Consider the following 18,666-nt stretch of genomic DNA (forward strand, 5'->3'; position numbering starts at 1 on the left):
TCGAGTTGGGACAACTTGGGAGGAGGAGACAGTGTGCGCGTCGTCACGTGACCAAGCATCAGCGTCCACCGGCAAAGTTTTTTTCCGCGACTTTTCCTCTAAGACGATCCGGGATAGTCGTCATCCTGCATACTTGCAACAATGTCACCTATCAACGGAGCTGTACCATAAAACCAGAAGGTAAGAGACTTAACAGACGATATCTTACGCTTGTCCTGAAGAAGTGCGCGAATGAACTGGAGCCACAGCTGACTTTGGGCAACAGGTAGGTAGGTAGGTAGGTAGGTAGGGTTGCACTGGTTGACAGTCATCTATCTGCAGGGCACACAAAGAAGTCGACAAAAAGAAGTTCAGAGCTCAAAATATTTTGCAGTTTTCCATCCAATTGGGCTCGGTCAAGCCACATGAAATAGTCCTTTAATATTCAAAACAAAATGACCATTTTCATTTGAAACATCAACAAATATACAAACTAGATAAAATGTCATTTACATTTTGCCATAAATTAAAATTGTTGAATAAAACAAAAAGTGACGCCTTTTCATCTTTTAAAGCTATCATTTCTGATTGGAGATGCGGAGGCAAATTTTCCACTTGTTCGGATACTGAAAATAGTATTTAAATCAATGTTTGTTTTTAAATGGCGCAAAACCTTTGTAACTCGAGGTTTCACTTGTATTTAGGCTATAGACTTAAAGTCCCATCAATTGAACCTTGCACAATACAATGCAGATTGAAGGACACTCTGATGAAGGCGGAAGTACAAGCCGAAACATGTCAGGTCATGCGACCTCAAATCGTTTGTTTGAGATCAAAGAACCAGTGCAGATTGAAAACGTAACTATCACTAATTCAGTGATCATATTTACTTTGCAACTCAATTCACAGTGCGCACACCTAAATGTTCTTTTTCAAATTTGAAGTGACGGGCTACTCTGCTCTGTTTTCTGAGGGGGAGAGAACAGAAAAAATCCAAGCAGGCATGAGGAGAACATGCAGCCTCCACACAAGGAGGCAGTCGCTGAGATTTGAAACCCAAACCTCACAACTACGAGGCAGATCCCCTAACCAACAATCCCTCATACAGAGAGATTTTCTTTTGCTTACCTTGATCAGCTACATGAGAACAACCATAAAAACCTCCAGTTTATATCTACGTATATGTCCGAATTGACCACTCATGCTGTCTCATTGCAGGTTTATCCGATGTTGTGGCTGGTGCAGGAGAACATCGTCCATCCCGGTATAACTGCAGCCCATGTTTGAGACAGTAAGTAGCTCAGGTTTGCAAATCAATTTTATTCTATTTTGATTGATGTTTTACACAGCACCCACCACGACTTGATTATAATATCAAATAAAACATGTAGTATAAAAAAAAAAGGTCCTGTGGCTCTGAGGATAAAAGCTAAAAGTTGACTGCTAAAGCTTGCTGCTACTTGGCTGAAATGCAAGCTCGCTCCCACCACACCCCACCCCGCCCCGCCCCCCACTGTAGCAACCCAAGTGCTCCAGCATTGTGCACAGGCAATGATACGCGTGCCATTTCAGGTGCCACGGGACAAAGGGCTATACTATACCTCACGTTTCTCTCACATTTCCCCCTGGATCAATCAGTAAAACGGTGTTGTTATCTCCCCCACTGAAAACTTTTCATCCCCATGATTTAGTAAAGATGTTTGAAAGGCTCTGCTTTACCCACATAGTATTGATTAGTTGTCTCTTATTGATGGACTGGGCTATTTCAATTTTAGGGAACTGTCCAAAGTCTATCATGTGCCATATACTAAGTTGCTGATCATGCCGTTTACGAGAGGAGGAATTTGCAGCAATGCTCCTAGATTAGTGAAAGCCCCCGTTTTGGAGAGAATGAACTGTCAGTAAGTGTAAAAAATGTGTCCATTTTGTTTTCACTGTCTTGACTAGTTCATTACATGTTAAGGTCTGTTGATCGCCTCGGCACTTTTTGTTAATATTTAGTTATTCGTAAATCGGCAATGCCGGAAACTGCCATGAATAATAAAGGGAACTAGTGCATAACGTGACTTTTGTGTTTCTCTAGGTAGGAAATAAGTGACCTTAGGATGGGTAATCATTCTTTACACCTGTGAATCTCAATCTCGTCCACACCGGTCACATTTTGGGTTTCCTATGTGATGTTTAAAAACAACAGCAACGAATTAAAAGCCAAATGCCCGTGCTGAATATTTCTTTTCAAAGCGCACTGCGTTCCACCTAAAGTGGAGAGAACTGGTAACTTCTAAGGTTGCCAATGCCCAGACTGAGTATCTCATGTAATAGAAACCTTAGAAGCTGCTGTCTCCTGGCTGTCAGTAGCTTGTCAAAAAGCCTGATGTGTCCACCTCATGTCCGGCTTCATTAAGCCTCTCTCATTCCATCTCTCTCTCTCTCGCTCCCTCCTGTCCTGTCCTTTGGAGTTAGCATCCAGGAAGACATTTGAGGGACTCTCGAATGTTTTGACTCGAATGTTTGTTTACTATGAGTCAAATCATTTTTGCTTTTCCACAGTGCATTATTAATAGTACGCCAAAAATCCCCTCTGCAAATGATATATAGTATAACAGCAATGAGGTGCCATTTTACATATTGTGGACAAGATCTGGTCTCCAAAACAATTTTTCCTGAAGGAAGTTAACGTTCAACATTATCAACTGTAATACAAACTTAAAAGTGAATATGATGACCTAAAAACAATATGATTAATATAGTACATTGTTATACTGTTTGCTTTAATGAAGCTAACTAAGAAGCCTGGGTTGCTGCTCTTTAGCTTGCTTAAAGTGCTTAATTGTGCCACTGAGGAACGTACAATAATGAATCGATGTATTCTCCATGACTAATGAAAGATCGCTTAAGTTCACTGATGGGATGTGCATAAGGAAGTAGTCTAAATAGAGCTCAATGAAGTCCGCTAAAAGTACTGTATATCATTGAACATGTGCAGCGGAGGGAGGCATTGTCCCTGCCTGGCACGCTGTAAACTAAACCTTAACCTTGATTAAACGGGCTTATATTCCTCTCCAGATTGATAGCCGTTTTGACGTAGTGGACACGCTACGCGTGGCTTACGTTGCTTTTTCCTTCATAGAAAACATGGATGGTGGTCATTTATACGCAGAGGGTAATTCATAATATACTGAGGAACAGACGCAACACAGCAGACGGAAAGTCAAAACCCTGATTGAGTGATTTTCTCTCAAAGTATGAAGTCAATTGAAAAGACCTGAAAGCATTCTATCTGCATTTACAGACTTCTTGGGTCGTTTAAAAGCATCTCTATATATATTTGTGTTTTAAAATGGTCTGATAACACGATTGCAAATAAACCACATCCTTCCTGTTGCAGGTCACGTATCCATTGACTAACATAACAAAACATTTATGTATGTGGGACACTGCAAGCTTGCTAAACATTTGCAGTGATGATGCATCATGGAAAGTTTTGACATATCATGGAAACAACCTTATAATTCTTTAACAAACCTTGGTTAACCATGTGCTTAATGCTAGCATGCTATCAGGAGGAGTCCGATTATTATTAACCTCATCAACTGAGTCACTTTTTACTACTTTGTGTTTTGTTTGGAACATTTGTGTATAAGAGCTTCTGGTGTAAGGCGGTTCTTAGTCTGAGGTGGTGGTAACCATAGCACTGCTTGGAAAGTGAAATGTGATGCAGCAGCTCTGTTAGCTGTGTTCCTGAATCACAACTGTATAACCATCAGGCAGAGCTCAGGCTGCATCAAAGATGCAGCAGCCAAGTATCCGTTTCAAGTCACAACGCACAATGCAGTGTAGCTTCACCCGCGTGGGAGGTAGCAGGAACAGCCCGTCACTCTCACCTACCGAGAATCAACTACCTGCTTTACTTTTCAAGTGACACCTACTTCAATCCGTATTGTTTTCCTTATTTGCATTGCTTTTGCCATAATGAGTTGAAAGCTCTTGTTTGGTCAGCAGCTTTAAAAGCTATAATGGCCATAAATAAATTAGGCTGCCACGCACAAGGTCCCAAAACACTCTGGCTGTTTATCGGGTGTGAAGGAGACTGGTGTCAGTTGTAAACATGTGCACAGCAACTGATGGGAACATTTTGCATCATTGTACACATGATATTAAACTCGTATCTTTCAAATCAATATTACAGAGACATTGTTACGAAGCTCTGAATCTTTTGAAAGAAAAAAATAAAATACATTGCCTGTTCTTAATTGGGATGAATGAGCATTGCCAAAGAAAGACAATCGCAAGAGCTGCATGGCTTAACGTTCTGTCTTTAGTTTCTCACAGGTCATTTTGATAAGTAGACAAGATGACTCAGACAGATCAGTTTACGTTTAGCTCATCTCCAAGCCTTTGTGTTTGTGGATATATGCTAAGTCGGACACGTTTAGGTTGAATAAAATCTGGCACCATTTCCTTCGAGTCTTTCAAAGTTTTGCTTCAGATGAGATCTATTTTGAAAAACAAAATCTGTTTTTTCAGACTTGTGACCCAGCGGCTCCCCCCAGGCATTTCTGAGATATGGAAGCAATACCTATCCACATTCCAACAGTCCCTGTTCTTCTCGGGCTTGTTCTACTTTCCAACCCTTGCACCTCCTTCAGGCCACAGGTTATGGAACGAGCATCTGGCCCTTCACAGTCACCTAATTTCACAGAATCTGGCAAGCGGGTTTGTGCGGGCCAGGTGGTGTGTAAAGCTGGGATTCTGTTGCCGGTGTGGTTGCCACTCAACCCTCCTCAAGGGGAGAGGGCAGGAAGAGCTATCATCTACTTCCTCTGTCTCATGTACATTTTCCTTGGAGTGTCCATCATTGCAGACCGTTTTATGGCATCAATTGAAGTCATTACCTCTCAGGTATGGGTCACATCCGTTTCAATTCGTCAACGTTGGCATTACAGACACTTTGATGACATCATTGGCAGATTCTGACATCAATCTCTGTTGCAGGTGAAAGAGATAACCATTACCAAACCCAATGGAGAGAAAACAGTAACTTCTGTGCGAATCTGGAACGAGACCGTCTCCAACCTCACACTCATGGCTCTCGGCTCTTCCGCTCCTGAAATTTTGCTTTCTGTCATTGAGGTATACAACCCAAATGGTTTACGTGACAATAAAGCGCCCTCGTTTTATAACAACTTCAAAAGTACAATGTAGACTTACCTTTGCTTTGACGTCAGTAACCGTCGATGGCACTGAATTTGTTTGTTTTGTTTTTGTACACTTGACAGGTATGCGGGCATAACTTTCATGCAGGGGAGCTGGGCCCAGGCACCATTGTCGGAAGCGCCGCCTTCAATATGTTTGTGATTATCGGCATATGTGTGTGGGTGATCCCCGACGGAGAGTCTCGCAAGATCAAACACCTACGAGTGTTTTTTATTACATCCTTCTGGAGTATCTTTGCCTACATTTGGCTCTATCTCATACTGGCCGTCATCTCGCCTGGGATCGTAGAGGTGCGTTTCGACACATTTGACGGCAATTGCAAATGACTAAAAGCTGCCGTTGTGTATCGCAAGGTATGGGAAGCCGCAGTGACCCTGCTTTACTTCCCGGTGTGTGTCTTGTTGGCTTGGATCGCTGACCGTCGCTTGCTCTTCTACAAATATCTTCGCAAACGTTACCGTGCTGACAAAAGACATGGTATTGTGGTGGAAATGGAAGGTGGCCCTGAGATGATCATCGATGAAAAAAACTCCGATGGCATTTCGTGCCCCAGAAACTCCTCGAGTGTGACAGTGTCTGTACAAACGCCAAGTGAGATGGACCAGAGCCAAGATGAGGTAGGGAAGACTGGGGGTTTTTTCCACATGGCAAGACGTGGTTAAAAACAGAATTATTTTCTTTCATTGATAGGTGGTTCGTAAACTCAAAGACCTACGGGACAAACACCCTGAGAAAAACCTCGACCAGCTCATCGAAATGGCCAACTACTCCACTTTGGTTCGTCAGAAGAAGAGTCGAGCTTTTTACCGTGTCCAGGCGACTCGCTTGTTGATAGGTGCTGGAAACCTACTGAGGAGACATGCTTCTCAACATTCACGCCGTAGCGGACAAGGAGATGACAAGCTTACATGCTCTCACATTTGTTTTGAAAGTGCCCAGTATCAGTGTATTGAGAACTGTGGTACTCTAAGCCTTTGGGTGATCCTTGATGGCGGTACATCCCAGAATACCTTTTATGTGGACTACTGTACAGAAAATGGTTCTGCCAATGCTGGAACTGATTATGACTTTATTGAAGGAACCTTGATATTTAAGCCCGGAGAGACACGGAAAGAAATCAAGGTGAGCAAAGAAAAAAATGGCGTGGCAATAATATTTATAACAATAATAATATGTCATTGAACACCAAAAAATAGATCGATATGTTTTTAGCTGTGATAGGAATTTAATGGCAAATGTACCTTCATCATAAACAAGATTTTTTTTTTTCCTAGGTAAACATTTTGGACGATGACGTCTTTGAAGAAGACGAACATTTCTTTGTCCGTCTTCAAAATTTGAGATTAGAGGAGGGTGGTGATGAAGGGACAGGATGTTCACCCAAGGGCAGACTGGTGGAGCCGCTGGTTGCCACTGTCACTATCTTGGATGATGACCATGCTGGCATCTTCACCTTTGGTCAGGGGGTTTTGCGGGTGAGTGAGAGCACAGGCACACTGACGGCGACAGTGGTGAGGAACTCAGGCTCCAGGGGTACCGTTTCTATACCATATCACACAGAGGACGGCAGTGCCAAAGCTGGAGTGGACTACGAGCAGGCCAAGGGTGAGCTGGAGTTTACCAATGAACAGACCAGGTGAGGAAAATCAAAGAAAATGTTGGCTTTCCCCCGGAAGAACGTACATTGCTGCTGTTTTAAACATCATGTGAGCAAATATTTGAGATGTGGATGTTGGTCAAAACAATGCTGAAATGTTACTTTTAGCTGTTGAGATAATGACGAGTCCACATTTCATTTGGCTTCCCATTCCTAATTTGGGTACTAACTATGTTTTGTGTATATCTTGTATGCCTCCAGCAACACCTTGAAAATTCACATTCTAAATGTGGAAGAGTATGAAAAACGGGAACATTTCTTCATAGTGCTCAAAGAGCCGAAATGGCTCAAGCGAGGACTCTCTGGTAAGTCACTAAATATGTGTTGTTTGTTTATTGCACAAGCGGAGCCACTTTACATTTGTATGTTTTTAGGGTTAAGGAATATGATTGCTTGATTGATATCAAATGATTTGTTGTCATACCAACATGGAAACATTCATGATTTATTTTTGACAGCATTACTGCTTAATCAGGGTAAGACACTTTTGTTTGTTGGTTGCTTTGAAGGGTGCAGTGTTAAGCATTCTTATTTTCTTCATTTCTGAGCCAACACTGAGTTTTGACATGCATGAGGGTACTTTGTAAATTACAGCAACCTTTCAAATTTGACTCCCAGACGTGTGGCCGGCCGGCCGGCAAATATTGATGGCGGCAGGCACAGCATCTCCTAATCAACGTCAATTTCTGCTTGATCCTTGACAGGTCACCCCAGCCCTGAGGAGGAAGAGGCTAGGAGGATCTCTGAGATGGGTAAGCCCATTCTCGGAGAGCACAGCAGGATGGAGATCATCATAGAAGAAGCCTGTGACTTTAAGGTGTGTAGCTGGCTGACTACCTTACAATGAATCCACTGTATATTGCATTTCTGACGACCGCACCCAAAATGGATCTTTTCATTTTTTATTTTTTTTTTATCTCTATAGTGGGACACAAGTTAATATTGACATTTTATTCATTTGAATGAATTATGAAGGTGACTTCCTTCCTAATCTCATTGATTTAACCATGTAGATTGACTAACAATATGGCACGTTTTCATCAGACTTCCAATGGCATGCTTGACCAGGTACGGTTTGGGCGGTGTGCTGTTGTTATGGAGTATTTCTGGTTTCAGTTTCTCATCTCACACCTTTGGATATGCAGAAAATGCTGCGTATTTGTGCCTCATGCCTTTTCTTGACATGATTGCATGACATAAATAGAAATGGTATTGTGGCTATTTACAAGTAAAGTTTGTAAGATTGTAGTGAGCCACTTTTGGCACGCGAATCTTGTGTTTGACACCCCTGAGTCTCTGTGTGCTAAGCCTGTTCTGTTTGGCCTTATCTTTAAAAACTGCACAGAGCTGGAAAATATTATTTCGAGACATATGCGGTACAGCTAATCCCGAACACTCTTTCGGGTAGTGTTGACCTTCCTCCATTATGCATGATGTTTGGATCATTGTTACAGGCAGCTTTGTTACATAATCTCTGTGTAAAAGAGGAAGGTGTTTTATAATGATATTCATCTTACTTTGTGTAGTAGTAAATGATTGTTTACATGCAGAGTTATTGATAGATTTTCTTTCTTTCTTTATTGTTTCATTTGTAATGTCTCAGGAAAAAAATGCTTGCAATTACTGAACAATCCTAAAGTAGCCTATTTCATCTGACAGAATACTGTGGATAAACTCCTTAAAGATACAAACCTAGCAGCTGTGATTGGCTCACGTTCATGGAGGGAGCAGTTCATTGAAGCTGTCACCGTCAGTGCAGGTCAGTGGCTATCATGAAAAAGCCATCTTATGAGTTTCGTGTCCGTCCGTCCGTCCTTATCTGCTTTTGGAATTGACACTTTTTGTTGTCGTCTTTCTAACAGGTGATAGAGATGACGAGGGCGAAGATCAACCGATGCCCAACTGCTTTGACTATTTCATGCACATGTTGTGCATTTTTTGGAAAGTCCTCTTTGCTTTTGTCCCGCCGACTCAGTACTGGAACGGGTGGGCATGTTTTATCGTGTCAATATCTGTGGTTGGGATCCTAACAGCCATTATTGGAGACCTTGCCTCCCATTTTGGCTGCACAGTTGGCCTGAGAGACACGGTCACTGCAGTGGTCTTTGTAGCCCTGGGGACTTCACTGCCTGGTACGTACAGCATGGAGCGCTTCTCATCGATTTCATTCATTGCAGCCATTTTTAATGCTGAACTTTGAATCCCCAGATACCTTTGCCAGCAAAGTGGCTGCAACCCAGGACCAATATGCAGACGCATCAGTGGGAAATGTAACTGGAAGCAATGCAGTGAATGTCTTTTTAGGTATTGGTGTAGCTTGGTCTGTGGCTGCCATTTATTGGGAAGTCAAAGGTAAAGTTTTTCGTGTGGATGTTGGCTCACTGGCCTTCTCCGTCACACTTTTTACCATTTTTGCCTTCTTCGCAATGGGAGCGTTGATGATCCGCCGGAGGCCCTCTATTGGGGGTGAGCTGGGAGGCCCACGGATCCCCAAAATCCTGACATCACTCTTTCTCTTTGGACTCTGGTTCCTTTACATTCTCTTCTCTAGTTTGGAGGCCTACTGCCATATAAAAGGCTTCTGAGAAAGCGGCGATGGGAACGCTCACTGCACAAAGATGTACAGTATTCTTTTGGAAAGAACTGATTTTTAGAAGACCTATCACCACCTCTGGCATGTTATCAAATAAATACGTAGACTTGGACATGTAAACCTGCATATCTATTGCAGCAAGAATCCATTGTATTAATACGGAGTATATTGTGTTAATTTCATGGTTGTCAAAATGAATTTTAGGCTGGCTTGATGCTTTATGACTCATAAACTGCATTAGAAATGAATTTTTTCCCCTTTACGTTTATTGGGGCTCTTGAATGAAATGGCTCACGTTTTAAAATAGCTTCAAAATAATATTTGCTTGATTCTATTTTGTCATGACATATCTGTATTTGGTTGTTGTCATTTACTACTGTATATGATGGATTTACCCTGTTTATGTGCTATCAAATTGATATTTTTTGTCATCAACTGTAGTTTAGAATTGCTACTAAATTGTAATAATTTGCTACTAAATCGGGCTACTAAATGTGTTTCTCTAAGCAATTTGGGCCGTTTTTGGCGACTACAAATGACTCCTGTTGGATTACTAATATATGCAGACATTTTTATTTCTTTTAAGTCACATTATGGCAAGGATAGATTAGAATATAATGATTCGCCCTTAAAAAATGCATCTGTTTTGATTTGTAAACTGTAATTTCATGTTCCGTATTTGTAAATCATTGCATGTTCTAAAACACAACTAAACATCATTACCGATTACAAATGTCAGAAATAAACAAACGCGCACACACAGGCGTCTGAGAGCAAATCCCTCTCCCATCCGCCAGGGGGCAGTGCTGCCATCTCCATTGAACGGGAGCGAGCCGTTTGCTGTTTCTCGTTTAAACGTTGGCCGTCGAAAAAACGTAAAACGAGCCTTTATATGAGATCTTCGATCGTTTATTTGCAGGGATCTCCACATTCCTGTTTTTGAAAGTGACACCAAACGTTATGTGACTTTTTGCTAATGTACATATGGTCGGTTGGTTCAATGCCATTATTACAAAAAGAGCACAGATTGTCTTCAATGTTAAAGCGTGATCTCAGTGATTCTTTGCAAGGATTTAAAAAAAAAAAAAGTGTTTCCTTCTTTCTCAAATACATAGTTCTTAAATCGTTTACTGTAGCCTCATCAAATTCCTGCGAAAGTTCGCATGTTTGAAACGTGAAGTTGCGCTGTCCCATTGATTTTGAATGCATCATTAATCTGGCACAAGGGGCAGGACAACATGGCTGCTGCTGCGGGGCGCTTCTACGGAGAAGGAGGCAGAGCAACAAAACGACAGAAAACTGAGGACGGAGGGATGACAACGGTAGACGTGCCTTCTTGTTGCACTATTTCATTGTTAACGCACTTGTTTATTTCACGACATGTAGCTTTCGACACATGTATATCGTTACAAAACCTTCATGCGCTTCAGTAGCCAAGAAGCTAGCGGTTAAGCAAACACAAATGTGATCACACGATTGTTCGCCTTTTCCAACTAGTCTCTTTCCTGAGAGTTTTAGATAATTTAGTAGACGAGCCGTCAAAGTTAAAACATTGTTATATCCCTAATATTCCAAATCGAATTGCTTCTTCCCCTCCCGTTAACGTCGAAGTCCACTGTTAATAATTGCTAATGGTTTGAGCTAACCTCAATGCACTTTTCATTCCAAGACCCCAATTTGGCCGCGTGTCATTTATTCGGGTAGAGATGGGTTTATTTCCCACATTGCTTTGCTCGTTGTTTATGAGCATCTTTGCGATGACATTGTTTTCAGGAAAGCTACGATGATCCCCATAAACCTTTACCCTCCCCGGTGGTGCACATCAGGGGCTTGGTTGATGGTATTGTGGAGACTGATTTGGTGGAAGCCTTGCAAGAGTTTGGGACGGTCAGGTATTCATCCACTAGCACATTTTGGCTTTGAAGCTTGTTTCATTCATTATTTCCTTACCAAGATGGATTTTTACCTCCTCGTCATAGTTCTGTGGTAATGATGCCCAAGAAGCGCCAGGCCTTAGTGGAGTATGAGGACATGAATGGATCCTCCTCTGCTGTTACATATGCAGCAGAGAACCAGGTTTACATTGGAGGCCACCCTGCCTTCATCAACTATTCCACGAGCCAAAAGATCTCCCGGCCAGGAGACTCGGACGACACGCGGAGTGTGAACAACGTGTTGCTACTCACCATCATCAACCCTATCTACCCAATCACCACGGTAAACTGAACTTGAAATTTGGAGAGAAAGTATATTTGTAATGGTATTTGATTGTTCCAATTGACTTCTACAGGACGTGTTGTACACCATATGTAACAACTGCGGGCCTGTCCAGCGGATCGTCATCTTCAGAAAGAATGGTGTTCAGGCCATGGTTGAATATCCTTTTTTGTTTTTGTGGACAATATTTAAAAAATATATATATATTACAAATAGAAAGCTCAGGAATGACTATGAATCTGCTTCGAAAAAAAGGTCACCTTAACTCAACAGTTGCTACATTTGACTCTGTCCAAAGTGCCCAGAGGGCCAAAGCCTCGCTCAATGGAGCAGACATCTATTCTGGTTGCTGCACGCTGAAGATTGAATATGCCAAGGTATGAGGTATAATGTCATCATTTGTCCAAATATTTACTCTTGGGCTTTCTTTTGTAACTCAATCCACAGCCAGCACGCCTAAATGTCTTCAAGAATGACCAGGACACATGGGACTACACAAATCCTAACTTGAGTGGCCAAGGTAGGTTTGTTAGCATCCCTTCCCCCTTTCTACTTCCTCTTTATCTTTCATGTCACTAAATGTTAGGTTTCTTTACTATGGGAATATTGCCTTTGATCGCTATTGATTTCCTCCACTTGCTCGCCATGCTTATTCTTGTTCCAAGGCATTATTCCCCTGGTACAATCACAGTTGAATGCATTTTCTTGCTACACAGCAGCAGCAGCCACACGGTTAAGGGCATGAGGGGTAACCTGATTGGCAGCCAATTGTTTTGTCCTATGCATGAGGAAAGACCAGTGCACTCTAGTCACAGCATCATGCACAAGTTTACCATTCACCTCTTAGGTCCCACATTCCCTCGAGAGCATGAATGACACAGCTGCACAGCGGAACATAGATAATGTAAGAGTCAAACATATTGGAGATTGTAGTCATTGTTAAATGAAACACATCATTTACAAAATGGACTCTGATCTCAGGACTTTAATCCTAGTTTGCCGAAGGCAAAGTATTGTGTTCACATTGGCATGATATTCGTTTTGAATGTGGTTGATTTTTAATTTGACTAAGTAATAAAGCGGCCACTACGGCGAGTGTTCTTGATTGAAGCAGTCATAAACATTTGAATCAATACTGTTGCGTTGCTCTCGTAAAGAGCGATTGATAGAGCAAGCGCACTCTTAGCGTTTTGAATTATTCAACGCTTAAATGAGGAGCCTTGGAAAAAGGCTCGTGTGAAATAAAATTACAGCAGGCTGAAGTCAAATTAAGTTTTTGTTCAAAGTGCACTCATGTACACGATAGTAAATCTGAAAATGAAGCACATAACTTTAAAAAATAAAATAAAATACTTTCCTGGGATGTTTGGTATTTTAACGTATTAGACACACTGTTCAAATATATGCCTTGCTGTCAGGTGTTTCAACAGGAATTGAAGGTATTTTCTTTGCAATAATATGTGCCCACGCTAGTCTAATCACCGTGTTCTGATGAGATTAATGTGGAGTGGCAGATTTTCTTTTATCAGAATATATTTTTGCAAAGAAAATATTTATCTGGAGAGACCCCTTTAAGGTAGTACTTCCATGTGTTGTTTCAATTTGGTCGCTACATTTCTAAAACTGGCTACAATCAAGCAAGTTTGGCTGAAAAAAAAAGCCCTCAATCGAATGAACTTGACTATTGTAACATTTGTGCTGCCTTTCGAGGTACTCCTCATGTTCTGGCCATGCAAAGCCATATACAGACTGACCTCATTTCCCAAGCAGACACATGCTGCCAAAGCCACAACAACCTCGACAGCGACAATACATCGGCACCCGAAGCCATAAGTCATTGGGATACATTGGACACAGTGGGACAACAAACACTGGAACACAACCTCAAGGCAGTACTTCATCACCTCTATCTCCACTACAAGGGAATGATTCATTTTATTTTGGGGGTGATGGACAATCAGAAATATTCAAAGGCCACCCACGCAAACACCACCTATAGCCAACACAGCGCCATCTTGTTGATAAGCATCTACCACCACCACCACCATCTGGTTTTCCAGTACAGCACATCTTCAGAACCTTGAGGAGCAACCACTTTTGACACAGTACATTGATCGGTTGTTGCCGGACGCACTTCCTAGCCCCGGCCGGGGGGGGGGGCCCTCAGGCTAGTCCTTCTGTAACACTACGACAGGGATCCACAAAGGAGTTTTCAAACACTCAAGGGAACAGATGACACAAAAGAGGCCCCGGCGTCTCGTCGAAACAATAACGCAGCACGCCTCCCCACCTTCCTGTGCGAGCGAACACACGACAGACACTACGACCCCCGACTGCATACAATGCGGAACGGCCATCACAGCACATCATCATGCAGATATACAAGCAACAAGCACTCTTCCCTTTTTCTACAAGTGACCGACCGCCATTAAACCAAATCAAAGTCAGTGGCCATTTTTACACCTGAAGAAATATCCAATGAAGACACAAGCATGAAACATTCAGCAAGCATAAGAACACAGATGCAAACAGATTACAAATCCTCTTCCAAAGCGCAGCATTTTTGGACTGGTATTCTGTTTTTCCCCCTTTACCTTCCCACCTGTTTCCCTTCTGTGCTGTTCTGTTTCATTTTCCTTTTTTTTTTTTTCTTCTTTTTTTTTCCCCTCTCCCCCCTGCACTGGCCCACAGTGATGCCTTTAACACCTCCCGTGTGATGCAGGTTTGGCTCAGTGTGTCTGTGGACAGACAGCCCACTCTCAAATGATGCACTAATCCTGCTTTGTGGTCACCACGGTAAGCTAGAGATGCTTGTCATAGCAACTTTGAAAAAAATGAAAAGCAAAAACCAAGCATGGATGTGTGGATGTACTTATCTTTGGTGGTGGGGATGCAAAGAAGGAAGACGTGAAGAAGAAAAAAAAAAAAGGAAATTGGAAAGGAGTTGAGCTTGGAGGGTAAGCGTCCTTTGCTGAAGACTACCCCCTACCTACCTACCTACCTACCCACCCACTGTGTCCAATACTTCATGTATGGTGCTGTAAGTACTGCTCAGTGACAAGTTGATGTAATTGTTAAAAACTGACTTCTACTGTGGACCAATGTTCAAATTTGCGCTTGTTTAGTCAAGTTACTGTACCAAAAAAAAAAAAGCTGATGGCAGCGGTAGCAGCTCAAATATATTTTAATGAATGTATGATGCAGCTCCAGTTGGATTGGATAATGTGGTCAAATAACACTGGTCAACAATTTCTATTGAGTTTTTTATTTTTATTTTTTTATTTAACAGATGCAAGTAAATGTTTGTAGATTTTTTTTCTCTTATTTCTCAAGCACATCAGGTTTTCATAGTAATAATAATAATATATGTAGTATATTTAGTACTGTGATATTTAAACATTGTTAGGTGGCATTTTCCCCTCCGTGGCATCCTAGCTATTATATACAACACATGGTCAAATCAGTTTGACGCACAAGCTTTTATAGGTCAAAAATGAAAACATCTCACAAACCTGATGTGCTACAATAAATGTAAAGACATTTTTTTGAATCACAATCATGTTTAGAGACATAAACATTTGCTGTTGACTCGTGTAATTGTGACTTTTTTTTAATGAAATTAAGAAAATCGTTTTCATGTCAGAGCAAATGAATGACTGCTGTATTGTGGTTAAAGCACATAACATGGTGATCACAGTTCTTGTCATTACAACTGCTGCATACCAAAATGTTGTTTTGTGGTCACATGGACTGTTTTGTTATGCAAACTGTTGCACACTTATAATTTTATTTGATTGTAATTATCCATGTGTATCAAATGTGTTTCCCCCCCCCCCCCCCCCGGTTGTTATTTTTTATTTGACATGTATATGTGTACCTGCACAGATGCTGACGGTGAAGGCAATTGGAACAATTCACAAGGTGTGTTTGTGTTTGTACTAGGGTAGCAGTAACAAACAAATCTCCATTATGTCATAGTTGGCTTCCGAAATCATACCGTCCGTCGGTCAACAATTAAGATGCAAGTTGCATGCCTGTCACCTTGTCCCATAACACACAGTCACCAATGTCAATTTTCCAGCTCGATTTCTTGTCGACAAGCTCTTTGAATTGCTATTTTTGACTGTACCCTACGTAGACCCAAATGCAAATCCAAACAAACGCCAAAGGCAGCCTGCTCTTCTCGGGGACCACCCACCTGATTATGGTATAAATCGTTTCATTGTGATTTAAGGAATGGTGCACAGGGTCGTCATTGGTTTGTTTTTCTCTTCTTACCATAAAGGTGGCCCTCAGGGAAGCTATCATGGCTACAGCGACGACAGCTACGGGCCTCCTTCCCACCGCATGGGACCCGGTATGGGCGGACGTGGCCGTGGTAACCAGCGCTATGGCGCGGGATACGGGCCACCGCCCCCCGAGTACGGCCCTCATGCAGACTCGCCCGTACTTATGGTATACGGTCTTGAGCCGTCAAAGATTAACGCTGATAAGGTCTTTAACATCTTCTGCCTCTATGGGAATGTGGAGAGGGTGAGGAATGCTCCTTTTCAAAATTGGTTCAAAGAAAGGTTGTCGGCATGTTGTCACCTGCATATCTCCTTTTCCTGCAGGTTAAGTTCATGAAGAGCAAACCTGGAGCTGCAATGGTGGAGATGGGGGACTGCTATTCTGTGGACAGGGCTATCTCCCATCTTAACAACAACTTCCTTTTTGGACAGAAACTCAACGTCTGGTAAGGGTGATAGAAAATGTTAAAAGTGAGGCATTATTATGATCCAGGTACTAATCGATTGCTTTTGCACGGCAGCGTGTCCAAGCAGCAGGCTATCGTGCCGGGACAGAGCTACCAGTTGGAAGACAACAGCAGTAGCTTCAAAGACTTCCATGGTTCTCGCAACAACCGCTTCACCTCACCAGAGCAGGCAGCCAAGAACCGAATCCAACACCCCACCAATGTCCTACATTTTTTTAACGCACAGCCTGACATCTCTGAGGAGATCTTCAACCAGGTCAGAAAAGCCACAAGGCTAAAAAATGTCTCGCCTTATTAAATGGCTGGTTTTTGGGATGGAAAAAAACAACCATTTCAAAACGTTTTCAGCCTTTGATGTAAACTGTGATCTGAACAATACAATATTTATATAATAGCGGCCCAACTCGGATTCGGGAAAAGTCAGAATAGTACTCTTCACACTGCATGAAAAAAAATCTGATGTATGTAGCCGCAGTGTGAACAGAGCCATAAAGATTTTTTTTCTTTCTTTTTTTACGTGGAGTTGTACAAGCCATCGATCACATTAACGGTGTAAACATATTGACATGGTTAACTTGGGCTCTTTTTTTTTTTTTAACATCACAAAGAAAGGGGTGAGTAAGTTTTTTTTTGTTTTTTTTTATCCTCTGTAACAAAGTACTACAAGGTGGTATTGGTTTCATTTTCACTGAGCTATGTTTTCCTCTTCTAGATCTGCGATGAATTAGGAGTTAAGAGCCCTTCAAGTGTGAAACTTTTCAGTGGGAAGAGTGAGTACAGACCATGAGTAGAAAATGTTTTTTGTGTTAAGGAATGGAATTTCGCAGTGCCAGCCAGCTCACCCATAATGAGATTACAATACTGTTCATGACTCAACATGTTTGGGTTTCGAACCAATATTAAGTGTTCAGAAGAGGTTGCGCTATTGAACGAAAAAGCAAAAGGCTGTTTATTTTCAAAAGAACGGTGCTGGCGATGCAAGGATTCCACTCGACTGCAACAGTATTGTTCATTCTTGAAAGGCATATGGGCTCATATACACCCAAAGGTTTGAATCAAAAGATGCCCAACATCAATCCAAAACAACACAAAGCATAACAGTGCTTTTGTATGCTAATATGTCAGAAATGACAAGGAATTTTCAACAGCCATATCATATCTTTGAGTTTGATGTTTCCATGAAATCCTTTGTCTCGTGTGGCACGACAGGTGAGCGAAGTTCATCGGGTTTGCTTGAGTGGGAATCCGTTAATGATGCCATGGAAGCCCTGGCAATGATGAACCATCACCAGATGAAAAACCCCAGTAAGGATTTACACCGATCATTCATTATCTCGAGCTTCTCAAGGAATGTGTACAATGCTTTTCCCCTTTTCTTTTTCTAGGTGGGCCTTACCCTTACACTTTGAAGTTATGTTTCTCAACCACCCATCATGCCAGCAGCTAAATACAACCGCTTCAAACAATGTCACATTTTATTTCTTTTCATAAACTCTAATGTAGTTCTGTTCTTATGTCCTATTAAAATATTCACTCATTATTGACATAAATAGGAATGTTGTGTTTTATGATATTTTTGTGATGACAGTATTTCTTCTTTGCAATGTACATATATATTATCAAGCCCCCAATCTGAAATATTTCGATGTCAACCCAGCCTTTTGTTTTGAAATGGAAGGGATTTTACTGTGCAAGGTCAACAACCATATAATGTATTTATTGGCAAGCTGTGTAATGAGCAAATTGCAGCTATGTGATTTTAAAGAAAAATCTAAACATGACTGTTGTTTGGTTGGGATCCTCTTGTCCAAATGATGATCACGTAACATTTAGTTAATAGGTACTGTGAACATTTTAAGAATAAATAAAGAATCTGGAAACATTGTAGGAGTGAGCTGTGACCTAATGAGTGTCTGAACAATTCTGACTAGAGTACAGTAACACAATACATGTAATCAATATCTCAAATGGGATTTTTTTCTTCAATATTTGAATTGTGCTTTTTTTATAGAAAAATGTAGAGCATGGCGATGTTAAAATTTGAATTGTACTGTTTGTGATTTAATTTCTGACCCTTCTCTCCTTTTCTGTGAAATGGCCACACATTTATAGTCCTACTAGTTGCATTAGAATTTGGGTATGTGATTACAATACTGTGTATTAAACTATAGTTACATGTTAAATTGCCTCGATGTTAGTCTCGCCTGACTAGATTTGCTGCAAAGCCTCCAACTCCCATGATGCCCC

At 41.5% G+C, this 18,666-nt stretch overlaps 2 protein-coding genes across 8 annotated transcripts; both read left to right on the forward strand.

Annotated features, from left to right (window-relative positions):
- The first annotated feature begins 36 nt into the window (after positions 1-36).
- slc8a2a (solute carrier family 8 member 2a) lies at positions 37-9,487 on the forward strand. Of its 6 annotated transcripts, none has more exons than XM_037269767.1 (14): positions 37-180; positions 1,198-1,270; positions 1,755-1,880; positions 4,507-4,881; positions 4,975-5,112; positions 5,259-5,486; positions 5,550-5,813; positions 5,887-6,318; positions 6,471-6,832; positions 7,055-7,158; positions 7,558-7,670; positions 8,513-8,612; positions 8,716-8,985; positions 9,062-9,487. In XM_037269767.1, the coding sequence occupies exons 4-14, from the start codon at positions 4,546-4,548 to the stop codon at positions 9,436-9,438; spliced, it is 2,724 nt and encodes a 907-aa protein (XP_037125662.1). In that variant the 5' UTR covers positions 37-180; positions 1,198-1,270; positions 1,755-1,880; positions 4,507-4,545; the 3' UTR covers positions 9,439-9,487. The 6 variants fall into 6 exon arrangements, with proteins under 6 accessions (XP_037125662.1, XP_037125659.1, XP_037125663.1 ...); XM_037269764.1 differs by lacking the exon at positions 1,755-1,880 and adding an exon at positions 3,110-3,222; XM_037269766.1 differs by lacking the exon at positions 1,755-1,880 and adding an exon at positions 684-776 and having other exon boundaries at positions 67-180.
- Positions 9,488-9,769: 282 nt separating this feature from the next.
- hnrnpl (heterogeneous nuclear ribonucleoprotein L) lies at positions 9,770-18,306 on the forward strand. 2 transcript variants are annotated; one of them, XM_037269776.1, is made up of 14 exons: positions 9,770-10,424; positions 10,673-10,768; positions 11,220-11,338; positions 11,426-11,663; positions 11,737-11,822; positions 11,944-12,040; positions 12,111-12,183; positions 15,802-15,870; positions 15,949-16,196; positions 16,277-16,398; positions 16,474-16,675; positions 17,132-17,189; positions 17,629-17,724; positions 17,805-18,306. In XM_037269776.1, exons 2-14 carry the CDS (start codon positions 10,685-10,687, stop codon positions 17,864-17,866), a joined length of 1,554 nt encoding a protein of 517 aa, XP_037125671.1. In that variant the 5' UTR covers positions 9,770-10,424; positions 10,673-10,684; the 3' UTR covers positions 17,867-18,306. The 2 variants fall into 2 exon arrangements, with proteins under 2 accessions (XP_037125671.1, XP_037125669.1); XM_037269774.1 differs by lacking the exon at positions 9,770-10,424 and adding an exon at positions 15,549-15,584.
- The last annotated feature ends 360 nt before the right edge of the window (positions 18,307-18,666 follow it).

This window comes from Syngnathus acus, chromosome 14, assembly GCF_901709675.1.
Source record: "Syngnathus acus chromosome 14, fSynAcu1.2, whole genome shotgun sequence".
NCBI classification, from domain to species: Eukaryota; Metazoa; Chordata; class Actinopteri; order Syngnathiformes; family Syngnathidae; genus Syngnathus; species Syngnathus acus.